Consider the following 15,006-nt stretch of genomic DNA (forward strand, 5'->3'; position numbering starts at 1 on the left):
GATTTCAACATCTTGAGTAGCTAGGATTACATGCAAGAGACCTTTTGCTGTCCCTGAGAGATGTTGCTCAAGGATAGTGCTCTACACTTGAGTGACAGCTCCACTTTCAGCCTTTTTGGTGGTTATTTGGAAGTAAGTCTCACAAACTTCCCTTCCCAGCATGGCTTTGAACCACGATCCTCAGATATCAACATCCTGATATTGAAAATCTTAACTCATCAAATAAGTATCTTGCTTTTTATTCCCACTATAATCTAAACAAATCGAGACTTCTTTTTATTTATCTATTTACCACTCTACTTTGAGGTCAAGAATCACATCCTCATTTCCAATTTGTTATCTACAACACACACTGCACACATAGGAGAGGTTATTAAATGTGTATATCCCCAAAGTCATAGTATTTCTTGTAAATATGTGAAAATGGAACTAGGTAACTTGGGGGCATGGGAGTTGGGAAGAGATGGGGGAGAACAATGAAAGTGGTGACACTGATGTGCTGCATTAATAAATTAGTATGTTAAACTGAAGACTCTGTCTATCTAAAGATCATTTTAAAAATAAAATAAAGTTATATTCTACTAAATTGACGTCTATAACAATTTCTTTCTAATGAGATCAAATTCTCCTTTGAAAATTACATACTGCATGGACACATTTATAATGTTCTCAATTTACATCCTAATATATAGCTGTACATATATTCATACATACATAAACATGTCTAAAAAAGAAAAATCAAGCACCTCTCATCTCAAGAAATTGAGAGATATAGACACCTTTTTTTTTTTTTTTTTTTCCTTTTTTGGGTCCAGTCATGGGGCCTGAACTCTGGGCCTCAGCTCTTCAGCTCAAGGCTAGCGCTCTACCACTTGAGCCACAGCGCCACTTCTAGCTTTTTTCTTTTTTGCTTATGTGGTGCTGAGGAATCGAACCCAGGGCCTCAGGCATGCAAGACAAGCGCTCTACCACTGAGCCACCTTCCCAGCCCGAGATATAGACACCTTTATAAGCAAAATAAATACAAAATCCTTGTTTATATCTGTCCATAACAAGAATACTTCCCACTTACATAAACAAGAATTTGTGAAACCATCAACACGAAGTCACTGAAGATACTGCCATCAGTAATCATCTCTCCACAGGTAGTGCCCATAATACTGTTCCTTCCTAGGTATCTCATACAACTATTGGTGCCTATCTGATATCTAACTGCAAGCCTACACTGAAAATATTCCAGTTCACACACTGGTACTCTTATGGTTTTACCAAGTAGGGTAAGGAAAATCAAGAACTCTGTGTCCATTAAGGCTCTGGTGTGGAAAATGTTTTCACAGAATGAATTAAAATTTAAAGCACATATTCCCAATTAAATAGGGTAAGAACAAAAATCTATTTACAATTCAATATTATTGTAGTTTTGGTTTACAATTACTTGCTATTCAACTATTTTACAGAAAAAGAATACTGAACTGGAGGTGTGGCTCAATGGTACAACTCCTGCCTAGTAAGTGCAGGGATCTGAGTCCAAATCTTAGTACCACCAAAAAGAAAAAAAAAAATTATGAAACTCAATCACTCAATTTAAAATTATTTGAGACAGAAACCACAGCTAATATATTTTATTATGTGTACAGCATTTATTTTTACAAATAGCCATTTCTCATAAACATTTTTACATCTTATAATCTGAAATGAAATCAACTTCTAAAATATTCCCAAACCTTCCCATATATGGGAAGAAGAGAGGCAAGAAGGGAGGAGGATGGAAGGAAGGAGAGAAGGAAGGAGGAGTAAGTTATTTTTAAAAGTCATCAAAAGATACAAGTTGTATCAAGTAAATAGCTTGAATACCTCATATTTGAAACCGGGTCTTCTGGAACTGAACCCACTGTTGGAACTGAAGGCAATTTTGCACTGGATGACCTACTTCCTATAAAAGAAAAATAACCAATGATGGGAAGTTTCTGTTTTTAGATACAAGGATTCAGACAAATAGGATCTTTATATCTGGCAACACAAATATATTACTGTGCATTAAATGCCCACTACCATTTGGATAACATTAAAGTCTAGCAAGTAATGTTTTATTGACTCTTTTCATATATAAACCCCAGTTACAAGTTCAGTTATCATTTGAAGCCATCCTTCTACCCTATGGAATGAAGACATAATAGCAAAGCAAAGTAAATTCTCATGGACCAAATTAGGTTCACAATTCCTTCTATTTAGCATCAACTGTCAAGAGAAATTTATAAGAAGTACTTTTTTTGGGGGGGGGCAATGGGGGTCTGGTCGTGGGGCCTGAACTCTGGGCCTGCGCGCTGTCCCTCAGCTCTTCAGCTCAAGGCTAGCGCTCTACCACTTGAGCCACAGCGCCACTTCTGGCTTTTTTCTTTTTGCTTATGTGGTGCTGAGGAATCTAACCTAGGGCCTCATGCATGCAAGTCAAGCACTATACCACTGGGCTACCTTCCCAACCCCAAGTAGTACTTTTTAACAGAACCAAAAACAGAAACATATAGTTCTAAAGTTGGCTTCAGAGTTATGTATTTATTAAAATGAAAACTGTCTTTCATTTAGTCATCAGATAGCTCTGCCACAGTCATCAGTCATCTTAACTCCACATGGATCTGGACTGATAAATGGTCAATGAACAGAGGGGAAACCTTTCTTAAGTGGTTCAAGCACAATGTCCCTTTTATTTGTGTTATCACTGTAATTGTTATACAGAACTAACTACATTTGTCACCCTATATTTCATTGTATTTTCTTAGTTGCAAATAATCTATTTTGAAAGTATTCAATCTCCTTCATCCTCCCTGTTAGACCAATGCCTTCCTGCTAGGACCCCATAGAATCCATTTCTCTTTCTTTTTTTTGGTTGGTCATGGGGCTTGAACTCTGGGCTTGGGCGCTGTCCCTGCGCTCTTCAGCTCAAGGCGAGCACTCTACCACTTGAGCCACAGCGCCACTTCCTTGTCACCCTATATTTCAATAGATGGTTTTTTTCACATCATAGGTGGCAATGGCAAGGCCTTTATTGGGGATTTTCATTTGATGGCAGAGATGTCTGGAGAGCACAGCACACTCACTAGAAGACTAAGAGGTGGTAGGCTGCTCCACTGAAACACCATACTGCCTCAGTCCCCAAATTTCATCCCTCTTTCCTAATTAGCTTCTGCTACCTTGAGACCATGGCACTTACTGGTCACTACTTACCTCTCCCTAGCCTAACTCCTTTGACTCATTTTTACAATATCCTTCTACATTATAGACTTTTTAAAAACAGAAGGGAAAAAGAAATCTACATTATAGACTTCTTAAAAACAGAAGGGAAAAGAAATCAAAGCCAAATTGTTAAAAAGAAAAAACAAAAAAACTTTCATTTATCTGAATAAAACACAGTCATGAATATTTAAAAACTCTAACTATTGTCCCCTACAAGAAAATGCTTCCAGTGAAAGCTTGTCATTGGCCTTGCACCACACCCAGAACTTATGGTAATAATTCTGACCCTAGTGTGAGTTGAAATGTATGCTAAAAATTTGACAAAGGAAACAGTAATAATTATTTTCTGGTACTACTTTTTGGAAAGTATCAATTTTCACACCTAAAAGAAAACACTGCAAAAAACAGATTTTTTTAGGTCTTAAAACTACTTAGCCAACAAAGACACATTAATCATCAGCAGCGATAATAAAAAAAAAATTCATGTGAAAGAATAAATGTATCACTAATTTTATAGGAGGTGGTCCTTCACTTCTGCCAGAAAGAAAATGCAATTTCCAACTGTAGTATTTTTTCAACTCACACAAAATACCAGTAAGTGATAAATTGTTTCAGATTAATCTCACATTAAGTATTTCTATCAAATGATCACACATATGTAAATGCAGGCACTACCTTCCATAGTAAAAGGATACTGACTTATCTTTTTGTTATCTTAGCACTGATAAGCTGACTCCTTCAAACTGACAGTTTTCCAGACATTCAAAAGAACAAAAAGGGAAATGCAAATAGATCATCTGTCTAGCATCTATCCAGGGAGCAGCCAATTGTTTATTCAAGATCCCTACGGATCTAAATAAGTAATGTTCTTAGCAATAGTCACTAAAACAAATGTCAATTCTTAATCCCTAAACTTTGCTACACTGTGTGTGTGTGTGTGTGTGTGTGTGTGTGTGTGTGTGTGTGTTTGTGCGCGGGAGCGTGCCCATGTGCATGCGCGTGCCCACGCATAGCATGTATCTTCCTACCTGTCTCTTGGAACATTTAGTTCTTTGAGTGATGATCTACATTAACAATAAAAATTCCTTATTAAATCAAAATTTCACTAGATGAATAAAGATAAGCCTTTTGGACTAAATATAAATATAAAGCAAAGACTTACAACTCAAATATTTTCCCACAACATTAAAGAATACCTTACTAATAATATTCATTACTCCAATAAATAGAAGAGAGTATAGTAGTTTAGTAAATAACTAAATCTTGCCAATTTGTAAACACTCAGCATATAAATTTTTGAGGAATGTGTGCTCAGTTCCTTTACTGAACTAGGTTTAATTTTGTTCTAGTCATTTATGCTTTCAAGCATGGTGCAACATATTTGAAAAAAAGTAATGGCAATCAACATTCAGAACCAGAGTAGATCCTAGGAATTAAATCTTTGTCATATCTTTAATTTCTCCAGATTTTTATATAAGCTAGAAGCATTTGTGAAAAGCATTCTCTAGATTTTTACATGCCCTAACTCACCTGGTGACTCTCCACCCACATCTGAGGCTTGGGCTGAATCTACTGAAGAAACCACACTGACAGCATTGGTAGGTGCAGTGGTAGGAGCACTTGTAGAAAGTGTGGAGGGTAAGACTGCTGATTTTTTTGTTGCAATTACCACACTTCTATAATAAAGAAAGAAAATAGATTTTAAAATGCAAATCACCTGAGTTAATTACATAAATTTAAAAATAAAACCTGTAAGTTAATCTTTTCTATTTTTTTTCTATCACTATTTTGATGTATAATTTAGAATATTTTCCCAACATGAAATCAATGTTGCTCATACTTTATTTGCAGACAATTTGTTTTAGAAATAAGACAATGTTGCCAGGCACTGGTGGCTCATACCTGCAGTCCTACCTATTCAGGAGGCTGAGATCTGAGGAACACAGTTCAAAGCCAGCCTGAGCAGAAAAGTCTGTGAGACTCCTATCTCTACCTGAACCACACACACACAAAAAAAGCTGCAATTGGAGCTATGGCTCAAGTGGTAGAGCGTTAGCCTTGAGCACAAAAGCTGGGAGAGTGCCCAGGCTCAGAGTTCAAGGCCCAGGTATAAAAAACAGTCCATGTTTTACACTTAAACTTACATTTACCACATGGGATTTTTTGTTTGTCTCTTGGTTGTGGGGCTTGAACTCTGGGCCTGGGTGCTGTCCCTCAGTATTTCAGCTCAAGGCAATCACTCTTCCACTTGAGCCACAGGGTCACTTCCAGTTTTATGGTGGTTTACTGGAGAAAATTGTCTCACAGACTTTCCTGCCCAGGCTGGCTTTGAACCTCATATCTCAGCCTCCTGAATAGCTAGGATTACAGGCATAAGTGACTGGCTCCTGGCTCATACAGGATTTTTTTTTATATTAGATAATCTTTAATTATTTAACAGATAAAATATAATCAAAAATATATTTTAAGAAACAAAATTTGAGACACTCAAGTAGAAAGTAATTAACTTTTTAACCTCTAAACTAAAACAGAAAACTCAACCCAATTCTACAAAGATTTTAATGCACTGATAATATGACATCCTAAAAACTTAGAAATCTAAGTTGAAAGAGCGCAGATCTTAAAAAACGTACATAGCTCCATTTTTCTTTTCTTAAGTCCCCAAGACTATATCCTTTAACAATGCTGCATATATAAAACAATGGATAAGGCATAAGCTGAAAAAATGTAAAAAAACAAATAATCAAAATTGTTTATCTGATGTATTCACAAAAAAAGGTATTTTATGACATACCAATTTCAATTAAAATAGAATAGTTTATACTAAAATAGTAACTAAAAGACCCTGTTAGACATAACTTAGAAGGCATTTTTAATTGAAATTGGCTCCATAAACATGCAAAAACCTAGTTAATGAGGTAAAAAGGACAGCTGATATATAACGCACTCCCACAGCAGCGCTTACTTTTAATTACCTGGTGTTAACCATAAGCCCAAAGTCTTCAACATTCAATTTATTTAATCACAGTTTTGTTGACAATACTATAACTACAAGCTGCAAGTATTCCCTCAGTAGCTTTAAAGTATTCCGTTTCTAAACAAAGTTACTTAGGTACTTGATCCCAATAAATGCATGCAGAAGGGGAAATTATGCAATTCCAATATTCCTTTTTGTTGTTATTTCAAAGAGAACACAAACTGAATTAGGTTCCGTTTTACTTCAGTGCCTATCATATGAGGGCAAATACTGTTGCCAATTAAATCAACTTCTCTTGTGCTAGGCATGGCTTATCCAATGTACTTGGGGGTAGGTTGGAGTCACATCATTATAAGGGTGACTGCCAATGTTAACTATATACTAAAAAATAGAAGCAACAGCCACCTGAGCCCCTAATCCAAAACAGTGCACTAGTCATGGTAGCTCTATCAGATAAAGATTATCAACTTAAAGGGAAGTAGATATGATGTATATTTGTGTCTGTGTTTCCTCTATTCACATGTCTGGTAGTACTTTCAGAATACAAAATATTGTTTGTGCTTTTTTTCCCCCACACTAAACAGAAATTTACAAGCCACTCTTTAAGAAAAGTCATTATACTCTAGCAACCTACTTTTGGAGAGAAGAAAGGAGAAATGTGAAGAATTCATTTTCCCATTTGTTTACAAAAGAAGGAATTATCACAATCTAGTTTCCTCAAGAAATAAACATGTAGTAAAAGAAGCAATGGAAAATAATGCTTAGGATAGTAAAACAGCTTTTTTCTACAATCAAAGGTTTAGACCAATGTCAACCCTATGACCTCAAAATTTCACCCCTAGGACTTTTCTTTAAAAAAAAATTAATTCTACAGAAGATATATACCATTATGCTAAAAACTGAGAATGTTTCAAATGTCCTTTATGCAGGAAAATTAAAATTTCACATGGCTATATATTTAAACAATAAAATATTATTCAGCAATAAAATTATTGAAGAGGGAAATGAACATAAGAAGAAATATATCTCAAAAGCATTATGTTGAAAAAATATCCCTTACAGAATGTGAAGAATTCATATACTGTATTCACTTCTACAAGAAGTTCTAGAACAGGCAAAATTAATCTACAATAGAAAAATCTGAATAATAACTATTCTGGGGCACAGTGGCAGGAATTTGAAGAACAGCCACAACTACTGATATCCTGATTTTTGTGCCTACTAGTCTATGAAATTGTCAGACTCATCAAATACTGCACTTAAGATTTCTGCCTTTGGGGCTCAGGGATAAGGGCTCAGTTGTAGAACATTGCCAACATGGTCCAGGTCCTAGGTTCAGTAGGAGGAGGAGAAAAAGAGGGAGAGAAGGAGGGGGAGAAGACGCAGATACAGAGACATGGAGAGTTGTGCTTTTCACTATGTGTAAATTTTACCTTTGAAAAGCCATATGGGTCTCTACTTAGGGAGCTGCAGTTTAAGCGTGAGGTGAACTGTTGTCTACAACTTACTTTGAACTGCATCCAAAAAGGAGGATTGACGAAGAGTTACATGATAAAGGAAATAAAACTAACAGCAACTAGCTTCTCAGTGATAGTTCTATGGACATCTGATGTACAGTTTTTTCAACTTCTCTGTAGGTTTGTCTGTTTTCATAATAATTCATTAGAAAACTGATCATAGAAAAATATTCACTGCAAATGCTGCATAATATGCAGAATCCCTATTTGTCTGAGATGGCATCATTAATTAAATACAACAAAAGAACTTGACTACTTCTGATCCTCATCTTCTGCTATTATGATTTTTGTCGTGAAATATTCTTTCATGCAGTTCAATGAATACTCCCTAATATCTTGCATATACTTTTAAGAATGGTACATTTGAAATCTAGTCTCTTATATGCATTTACATTTTACTCAACATTCTTCACACATTTTTATAACATACTCTGATGAGTCTTAAGCATACTCCAACTCTTCATTATGCTATTCATCAACTAAAAGCCTTCCTCTTTATTCTACATGGCAACAGATCTTACATTTCAAAAACTTGCTTAGTGGTAAGCCTTCCCAGATTCAAGTCAAAGTTCATAATACACTATTCTGTTCATAAATTCTCCTACAAAATCTTTTATGTGACATGAAATTATAAATTCTAGTAGCAGCTTTTTCCCATTGAACCCTGACAATATGGCAGGAATTATCCAGTTTGCAAAACAATCCAAACACAAATAATAATTCTATCTTAAAACTTTGCCTAAATAAATCATAGAACTGCACTACAAATCTACATTTGTCTAAAACTAGAGCATCTATTTCACCTATTTCCTTAAACTGACTTTTGTGGGAGAGTAAAGGACAGTACTCAGGTTTGAACTAAGAACCTCATATTTGCGAAGCAGGTACAGTTTTTTTTTGTTGTTTTTTTTGTTGTTTTTTTTGCTGTTGTTTTTGGTTGGTAGTGGGGCTTGAACTCTGGGCCTGGGTGTTGTCCCTCAGCTCTTCAGCTCAAGGCTAGTGCTGTACCACTTGAGCCACAATGCCACTTCTAGTTTTCTGGTGGTTTATTGGAAATAAGAGTTTCACGGACTTTCCTGCCTAGGCTGGCTTTGAACCTCAATCCTCAGATCTCAGCCTCCCGAGTTCTAGGATTACAGGCGTGAGCCACTAGCATCTGGCTTCCAGCTCTTTTTTGCACCAACTATTTTTGAGATAGGGTCTCACTTTGTGCCTGTACTACTTTCCAACTATTTGATATTTTCCTATCCCAGCTGGAACAATAGAGGTGGCACTATCACACTAAGCTTTTTTCAATAAAAATAGAGTTTCAGAATTTTCTTGGCGGTGGTGGTTGGTAGTGGTGATGACCTGGGGGAGTGGGGTGGGGGGTGGGGAGCCTTGAACTCCAGGCCTGGGTGCTGTCCCGGAACTCTTTTGCCCAAGGCTAATGCTCTACCACTTTGAGCCACAGCACCACTTCTGGTTTTCTGGTGGTTTGTTGAAGAAAAGAGCCTCACAAACTTTCCTGTCCAAGTTGGATTTCAATGTGATCCTCCAATCTCAACCTCCTGAGAAGCTAGGATTACAGGAGTGGGTCACTAGTGCTGGCAAGTTTCAGACTCTTCTGCCAACTACAATCCTGGTTTCAGATGTGAGCCATAGGCACCTGACTCATATTGGCTTTTTTTTTAAGTTTATAGAAGATATAATTCACATACCATACAATTCATACACATTTATAATTAGTTTTAGTAAATTCAGTTTTCCAACATCATCATAATACTAATATTTAAACATAATTTTGCATTATAATCAAGATAGAAAATTAGGCAATATGTCTGTTTATAAGGAAAAAACTGCATTCTTTATTCTAACTCTGTAATTAGTATGTAAAAGGCCACTAAAAATTTCTAAATTAATTAACTCAAACATTCCTTCTGAGAAGTAATATAATAATGTGTCAGCTTTAGGCCACATAAAAATAAAGAAAGTTTAAAGTAATGAGCCAATTACAAAAACAATAGTAAGCAGATTCTAAGACATATTTCCTTTACTATTTTCGTTACCACTGTAAAGTTACAGTGTAAAAGACAAAAACCTTCAACAGAAGAAATCTTGTATGTTAAGTATAAATATAAACTAGTAAATGTAAATCCCACAGTTTAAACAATTTAAACAGTTTAAAGTGAACACTACTCAAGACCGATCATGTAAGAACTAAGCATTTCATATTATCTTTGGAAATAAAGTGCAACATTCATTAGAAGAAATATGCAGACAATATGCTAGGAATTTTTCTGACATTTTAGACAACAAATCAAGGTGGTCATTTTCTTCTTTCTTCTTCCTATCTCTTCCTTCTTCTTCTCTTCCACCCCTCCCCTCTCTCTTCTCCTCCCCTATTCCTCCCCTCACCCCTCCTCCTCTCCTTTTCTCCCAACCTGATTTATGGCCTCAGAGCCTGAACCATCCAGAGCCTTGTGTATGCTAAGCACACACTTTAATACAGAGCTGTACCAACCAGCACTTAGATTTCTACTGAACAAACTGAAATTTTAATGTTTAAAAAATAATAGTCTTAATTTTGAATACCTTCAGTTTTAACAAAAAGTAATCCAATTTTTGTCATAAAAAATAAAAGACAGATAACCAGTTATGCAAGATGGTTCTCCAAACTAACAATTAAAAGCCAAGAATGAAAATCATAAATTTTTTTCCTGGAAGTCTTTATGAACTCATTTTAATGAGCACTTAATATGTGTGAGGCATTATATATCCAGGACACATGAGAATGATTTCATTTATACTACAATGTGTTATCCCATCAAACCACTGAGAAAGAAGTACTTTTCCTAAAGTTGCTCACATACCAAATGAAAATGTTGTTAATCTTTTCCTTTTTAAGTCTAAACCACTTGAAAATACCTTTTAAATAATTAACAATTAGCAAATAAATAGTAATAGTATCTTCCACATACATGTGGCTCCAAAATTCAAGTATCACAAACTTCCACATAAGTTCTATTTTATTTAACATGCAAATAGTTCACTTCAAGAGAAAAGATCATTTTAACCTGGTATTTTAGTCCCTAAGGATCCAGTTGAAAAGGCAGACAAGTCCTTGAACTTTATCAAGATAAATCCCTGGCATCCACTAATCACCAGAGAGGATCTTCGAATTAGATAAGAGCAAGAATCTGGCATGGGAATGAACACAAACACCTTTCTGTTCACAAAGGCCCACAACCTGGCAGCCTTTCAGCAAGGTTTCACTCATGAAGCTGTTACTCTAAACTTTCCAGCTATTGCTTGGAAGTTGATAATTCTTAAGATATGAGGAGAGTTGTGATTTCTGACAGAGCATTCCTGAGATAAATACGTGATCAGAAGGATGCTTTGAAATTCCCAAAGATACTCCATTGGCCCAAGGCTACATGAAAGTTTTTCAAAAAGTGTCTCTTGCTAAGAAAAGGAAAGGGAAAAACAGAGCAGTTTTCACTCCATCAGACAATGTTAGATAAATACCAGACATGTTAAGTTCCACAAAACATCCTGATAAAAATGCTACCAGCAAAATTACCTCTTTTTCAATTTCATAAAACCTCTTAAAATGCACTACCAAAGAATAGTTTTCTAAATAATTTAAACATTTCACATAGGCATCAATAAGTCACAGATTCAACTTCAAAAATTTTTAAAGAAAATAAAACTAGGAAGTGGTGTTGTGGCTCAAGCGGTAGAGCACTTGTGCTGAAGAGCTCAGGGACAGCATCCAGGCCCAGAGTTCAAGCCCCATGACTGACAAAAAATAAAATAAAATAAAATAAATGAAAATAAAAATGTATAAAATTTTAGTCACTTATTAAAAAACATTTTACTATTAGTAGGATACATTCACTTTAAAAACACAGCCACACAACTATTTCTAAATACTGTTGGTTATTTATACAAATTTAAACCACTTATAACAGAAAAATTTTAAATGTGATAATTAATACTACACACCATCTTCAAAATATAGCTACAATCCTGAACAGTTTGATATATATTCCCTGCTTCACATCCCCTTGCTGGTTAATTTTTATTAGCAAACATTAATTGTACAAGGAATACTTTTTGAGGCATATACATACACACACCACACACACACCACACACACACACACACACACACACACACACACACACACACACACACACACACACACACACACACACACACACACACACACACACACACACACACACACACACACACACACACACACACACACACACACCTTTTGAAAAGCAGCCTACAGACCAAACTTTTTTGTACAGTACTTTGACAGTGTAAAATTATCATCTTATTCTGATAACGGTGTTTTACCCTTCTCGCTTTAATGATTGCATAGTATAGGGTGAATGATTCTTAACTGAAATGCTTGAGTCCAGAAATTTTAATTTCAGATCTTTTTTTTAGATTTAGAAATATTTACATGTATATAAAATCAAGTATCTTAAGGAGAGGATCACTCAAGTCTGAATATGAAAGAAACAGAAGGATATGGGAGGAGAGAGAAGAGAGGAAAAAAAAATCTCAAACAGGGAAAAGACTAAAATAACTAAAAAGCATATCACTGTATAATCCAACAATGATGTAAATAACAATGAAACAGATTCACAAAGAAAAGGCTAAATTATTGAAATGTGTCAAAAACAGAGGTCAACTACATGGCAATACCATTGGCCAAATCAGAACATCAACAATTTGAATAAAAACAGAAATAATAAAAATATTAATGATGATAGATTAAAAGCCACTGAATGAAATAGGAAGCTATATAACTGTAAAATGAATGACCTGAGATCGTGATGAGGATGATGGAGTTTTGTCTCATTTCTTTACAAGGAATATCTTCTCATTACAAAAAAAAAACTAGAAAAACAATATTTTAATTAGGAATCAGAGTGAGTTTCATAAGCAATGAAACCAGAAAGCCACTTGATAGGATATAACAAGAATATTCAGTGTCATCTCTACGAAACCGCCAATATGAATTAATCCAAATCTAATAATGAAGCTATATTAGGAATATCTAAAACGGAGATTTTCTAAAACTGCCTGGGCTACCTTCATTGAAACTGTCAAAATTACTAAATTCAAGGGAAGACTGAGAAATTACTCTTCTAGACTAAAAAACAATAAAGAAATACAGTAACTAAATGCAATCCATAATTTTGCACTTGATTCTTTTACTATAAAGAACTGAAAGAGTTACTAAAATCAGAAAGTATCTGAAGATTAAAAGGTCTGGGAGTGTGGCTTATTGGTAGAGTGCTAGCCTAGCATGCAGGAAGCCCTGGGTTTGATTCCTTAGTACCACATAAACAGAGAAGGCCAGAAGTGGCACTATGGATCAAATAGTAGTGCTAGCCTTCAGCAAAAGACACTCAGGGACAGTAAGCAGGTCCTGAATTCAAGCCCCAGTACTGGCCAAAAAAAAAAGTAGTAGTTTACCAATTATTGTTAATACATTTTTCTTTTCCATCCATATTTCAATATATGGATACACAATAAAAAGCATATATTTTAATTGTATATTTTAGTGAGTACCACATTTTTTATAAGACATAAAGAAAATGATCATGCAAATTTTCAAAAGGTTTCTTAAGGAAGCAGGATCAAGAAAGTTCAGGAATCTACAGTCAGCTTTTTCAGCTGATAGGATTCTGAATATTTTGTTGAATTCCTGTGTCACTAGAATCCAGATTCACCTTTTTTTTTTTTTTTTTTTTTGGTCACTTGTGGGGCTTGAACTCAGGGCCTGGGTGCTGTCCCTGAGCTCTTTTGCTCAAGGCTAGCACTCTATCACTTTGAGCCACAGCTCCACTTCCAATTTTCTGGTGATTAGTTGGAAATAAAGAGTCCCACAGACCTTCCTGCCAGAGGTGTCTTCAAACCACAATTCTCAGATCTCAGACACCTGAGTAGCTAGGATTACAGGTGTGAGCCAACATCATCTGGTTCCAAATTTTTTTTACAAAGATTGACATGGTACTGGTAGCAAGGGAGTGTAAGTATAGGTAATTTCTAACTTGTAACCCAAATAAACAAATAGGGCTGGGAAGGTGGCTCAGTGGTAGAGCGCTTGCCTTGCATGCTTGAGGCCCTGGGTTTGATTCCTCAGCACCACATAAGCAAAAAAAGAAAAAAGCCAGAAGTGGCACTGTGATTCAAGTGGTAGAGCTCTAGCCTTGAGCTGAAGAGCTGAGGGACAGTGCCCAGGCCCCTCGACCGGACCCAAAAACAAAAACAAAAACAAAAAAAAAAAAGGTATTTTACATAAAATTTATCAATACAATATTTTTTCTTTTTTTTCTTTTGGCAAGGGTCATCAATGGGGATTAAACTCAGGGCCTTGAACTTGCTCTGCAGACACACTACCACCTTTTGGGGTTATTTTTTGAGACAGCATCTTACTTTATGCCCAGGCTAGCCTTGATCTCCATCCTATTTGTGCTTCCCTGGGTCAGGGGAATGACAGGTATGCACAACTATCCCAGCCACTGGTCAAGATGGAGTCCCCTGAGGTTTTTGGCTAAGCTGGCCTCAAACTATTAATTCTCCAATCTCCACCTCCCAAATCGCTAAGATTACAGGCTTGAGCCACCATACCCATTTTTGAAAACAAGCTTACTAGTATGAAAATAAAAATCTGCAATGTACAAACCAAAAAATATATTTAAAATGTGAATCAAGAAAGCATTTTAATGTTGAAGGTATAAAAAATGCCAAGTCAATCTGAATTCCTATTTATCTTTTCTGATTTGCAAATATAATTATAGTAAAACAAAAGACTACATGTAGTACCTGTCAAAAGATCTGAACTGCACAGGTTGTTCAGCAGACAAATCACCAAGGGCACCAAGGCAGGCTGGTGGTAGAAGGGCAGGATCCACTGTGACTCCATCTGCTGGTATGTTAACCAAGCTTCGAAGAATGTCCTTCACGTTGACATTTTTTGAAACTGGAACTGCCTTGTTATCCAACTCATCTCCTCCATCATTTCTGGTTTCCTGAGACTTATTGACTTCCAAGGAAAGAGTACAGAGCACCTCACTGATGGCATCTGGTCCTGCACTGACGCCCAGCGGGACTGCTGGTGAAGACACAGACACATGGCTGCTCAAGCCAGAAGCAGTTTCCTCCCCAAGACCAGAGTCCCTCCTTCGAGTAGATGAGGTGCTTTCTACTGATTCTTCCACTGACGAAAGAGTTAAAGGGCTGAATGTTGCTGGTATGTTTTCTACATCTTAC

General features: G+C 36.0%; 1 protein-coding gene across 3 annotated transcripts in view; it reads right to left on the reverse strand.

Annotated features, from left to right (window-relative positions):
- Positions 1 to 15,006, reverse strand: part of Lrba (LPS responsive beige-like anchor protein) — a 445,034-nt gene that overhangs the window by 323,363 nt on the left and 106,665 nt on the right. For all 3 annotated transcript variants that reach the window (XM_070022191.1, XM_070022190.1, XM_070022192.1), the window contains exons 30-32: positions 14,560 to 15,001; positions 4,762 to 4,907; positions 1,855 to 1,933 (exon numbers count right to left, since the gene is read on the reverse strand). In XM_070022191.1, the coding sequence (XP_069878292.1) occupies positions 1,855 to 1,933; positions 4,762 to 4,907; positions 14,560 to 15,001 (667 nt within the window). The remainder of the gene's footprint in view (positions 1 to 1,854; positions 1,934 to 4,761; positions 4,908 to 14,559; positions 15,002 to 15,006) is intronic.

This window comes from Dipodomys merriami, unplaced genomic scaffold (assembly GCF_024711535.1).
Source record: "Dipodomys merriami isolate MVZ:Mamm:240054 unplaced genomic scaffold, mDipMer1.0.p SCAF_15, whole genome shotgun sequence".
Lineage (NCBI taxonomy): Eukaryota > Metazoa > Chordata > Mammalia > Rodentia > Heteromyidae > Dipodomys > Dipodomys merriami.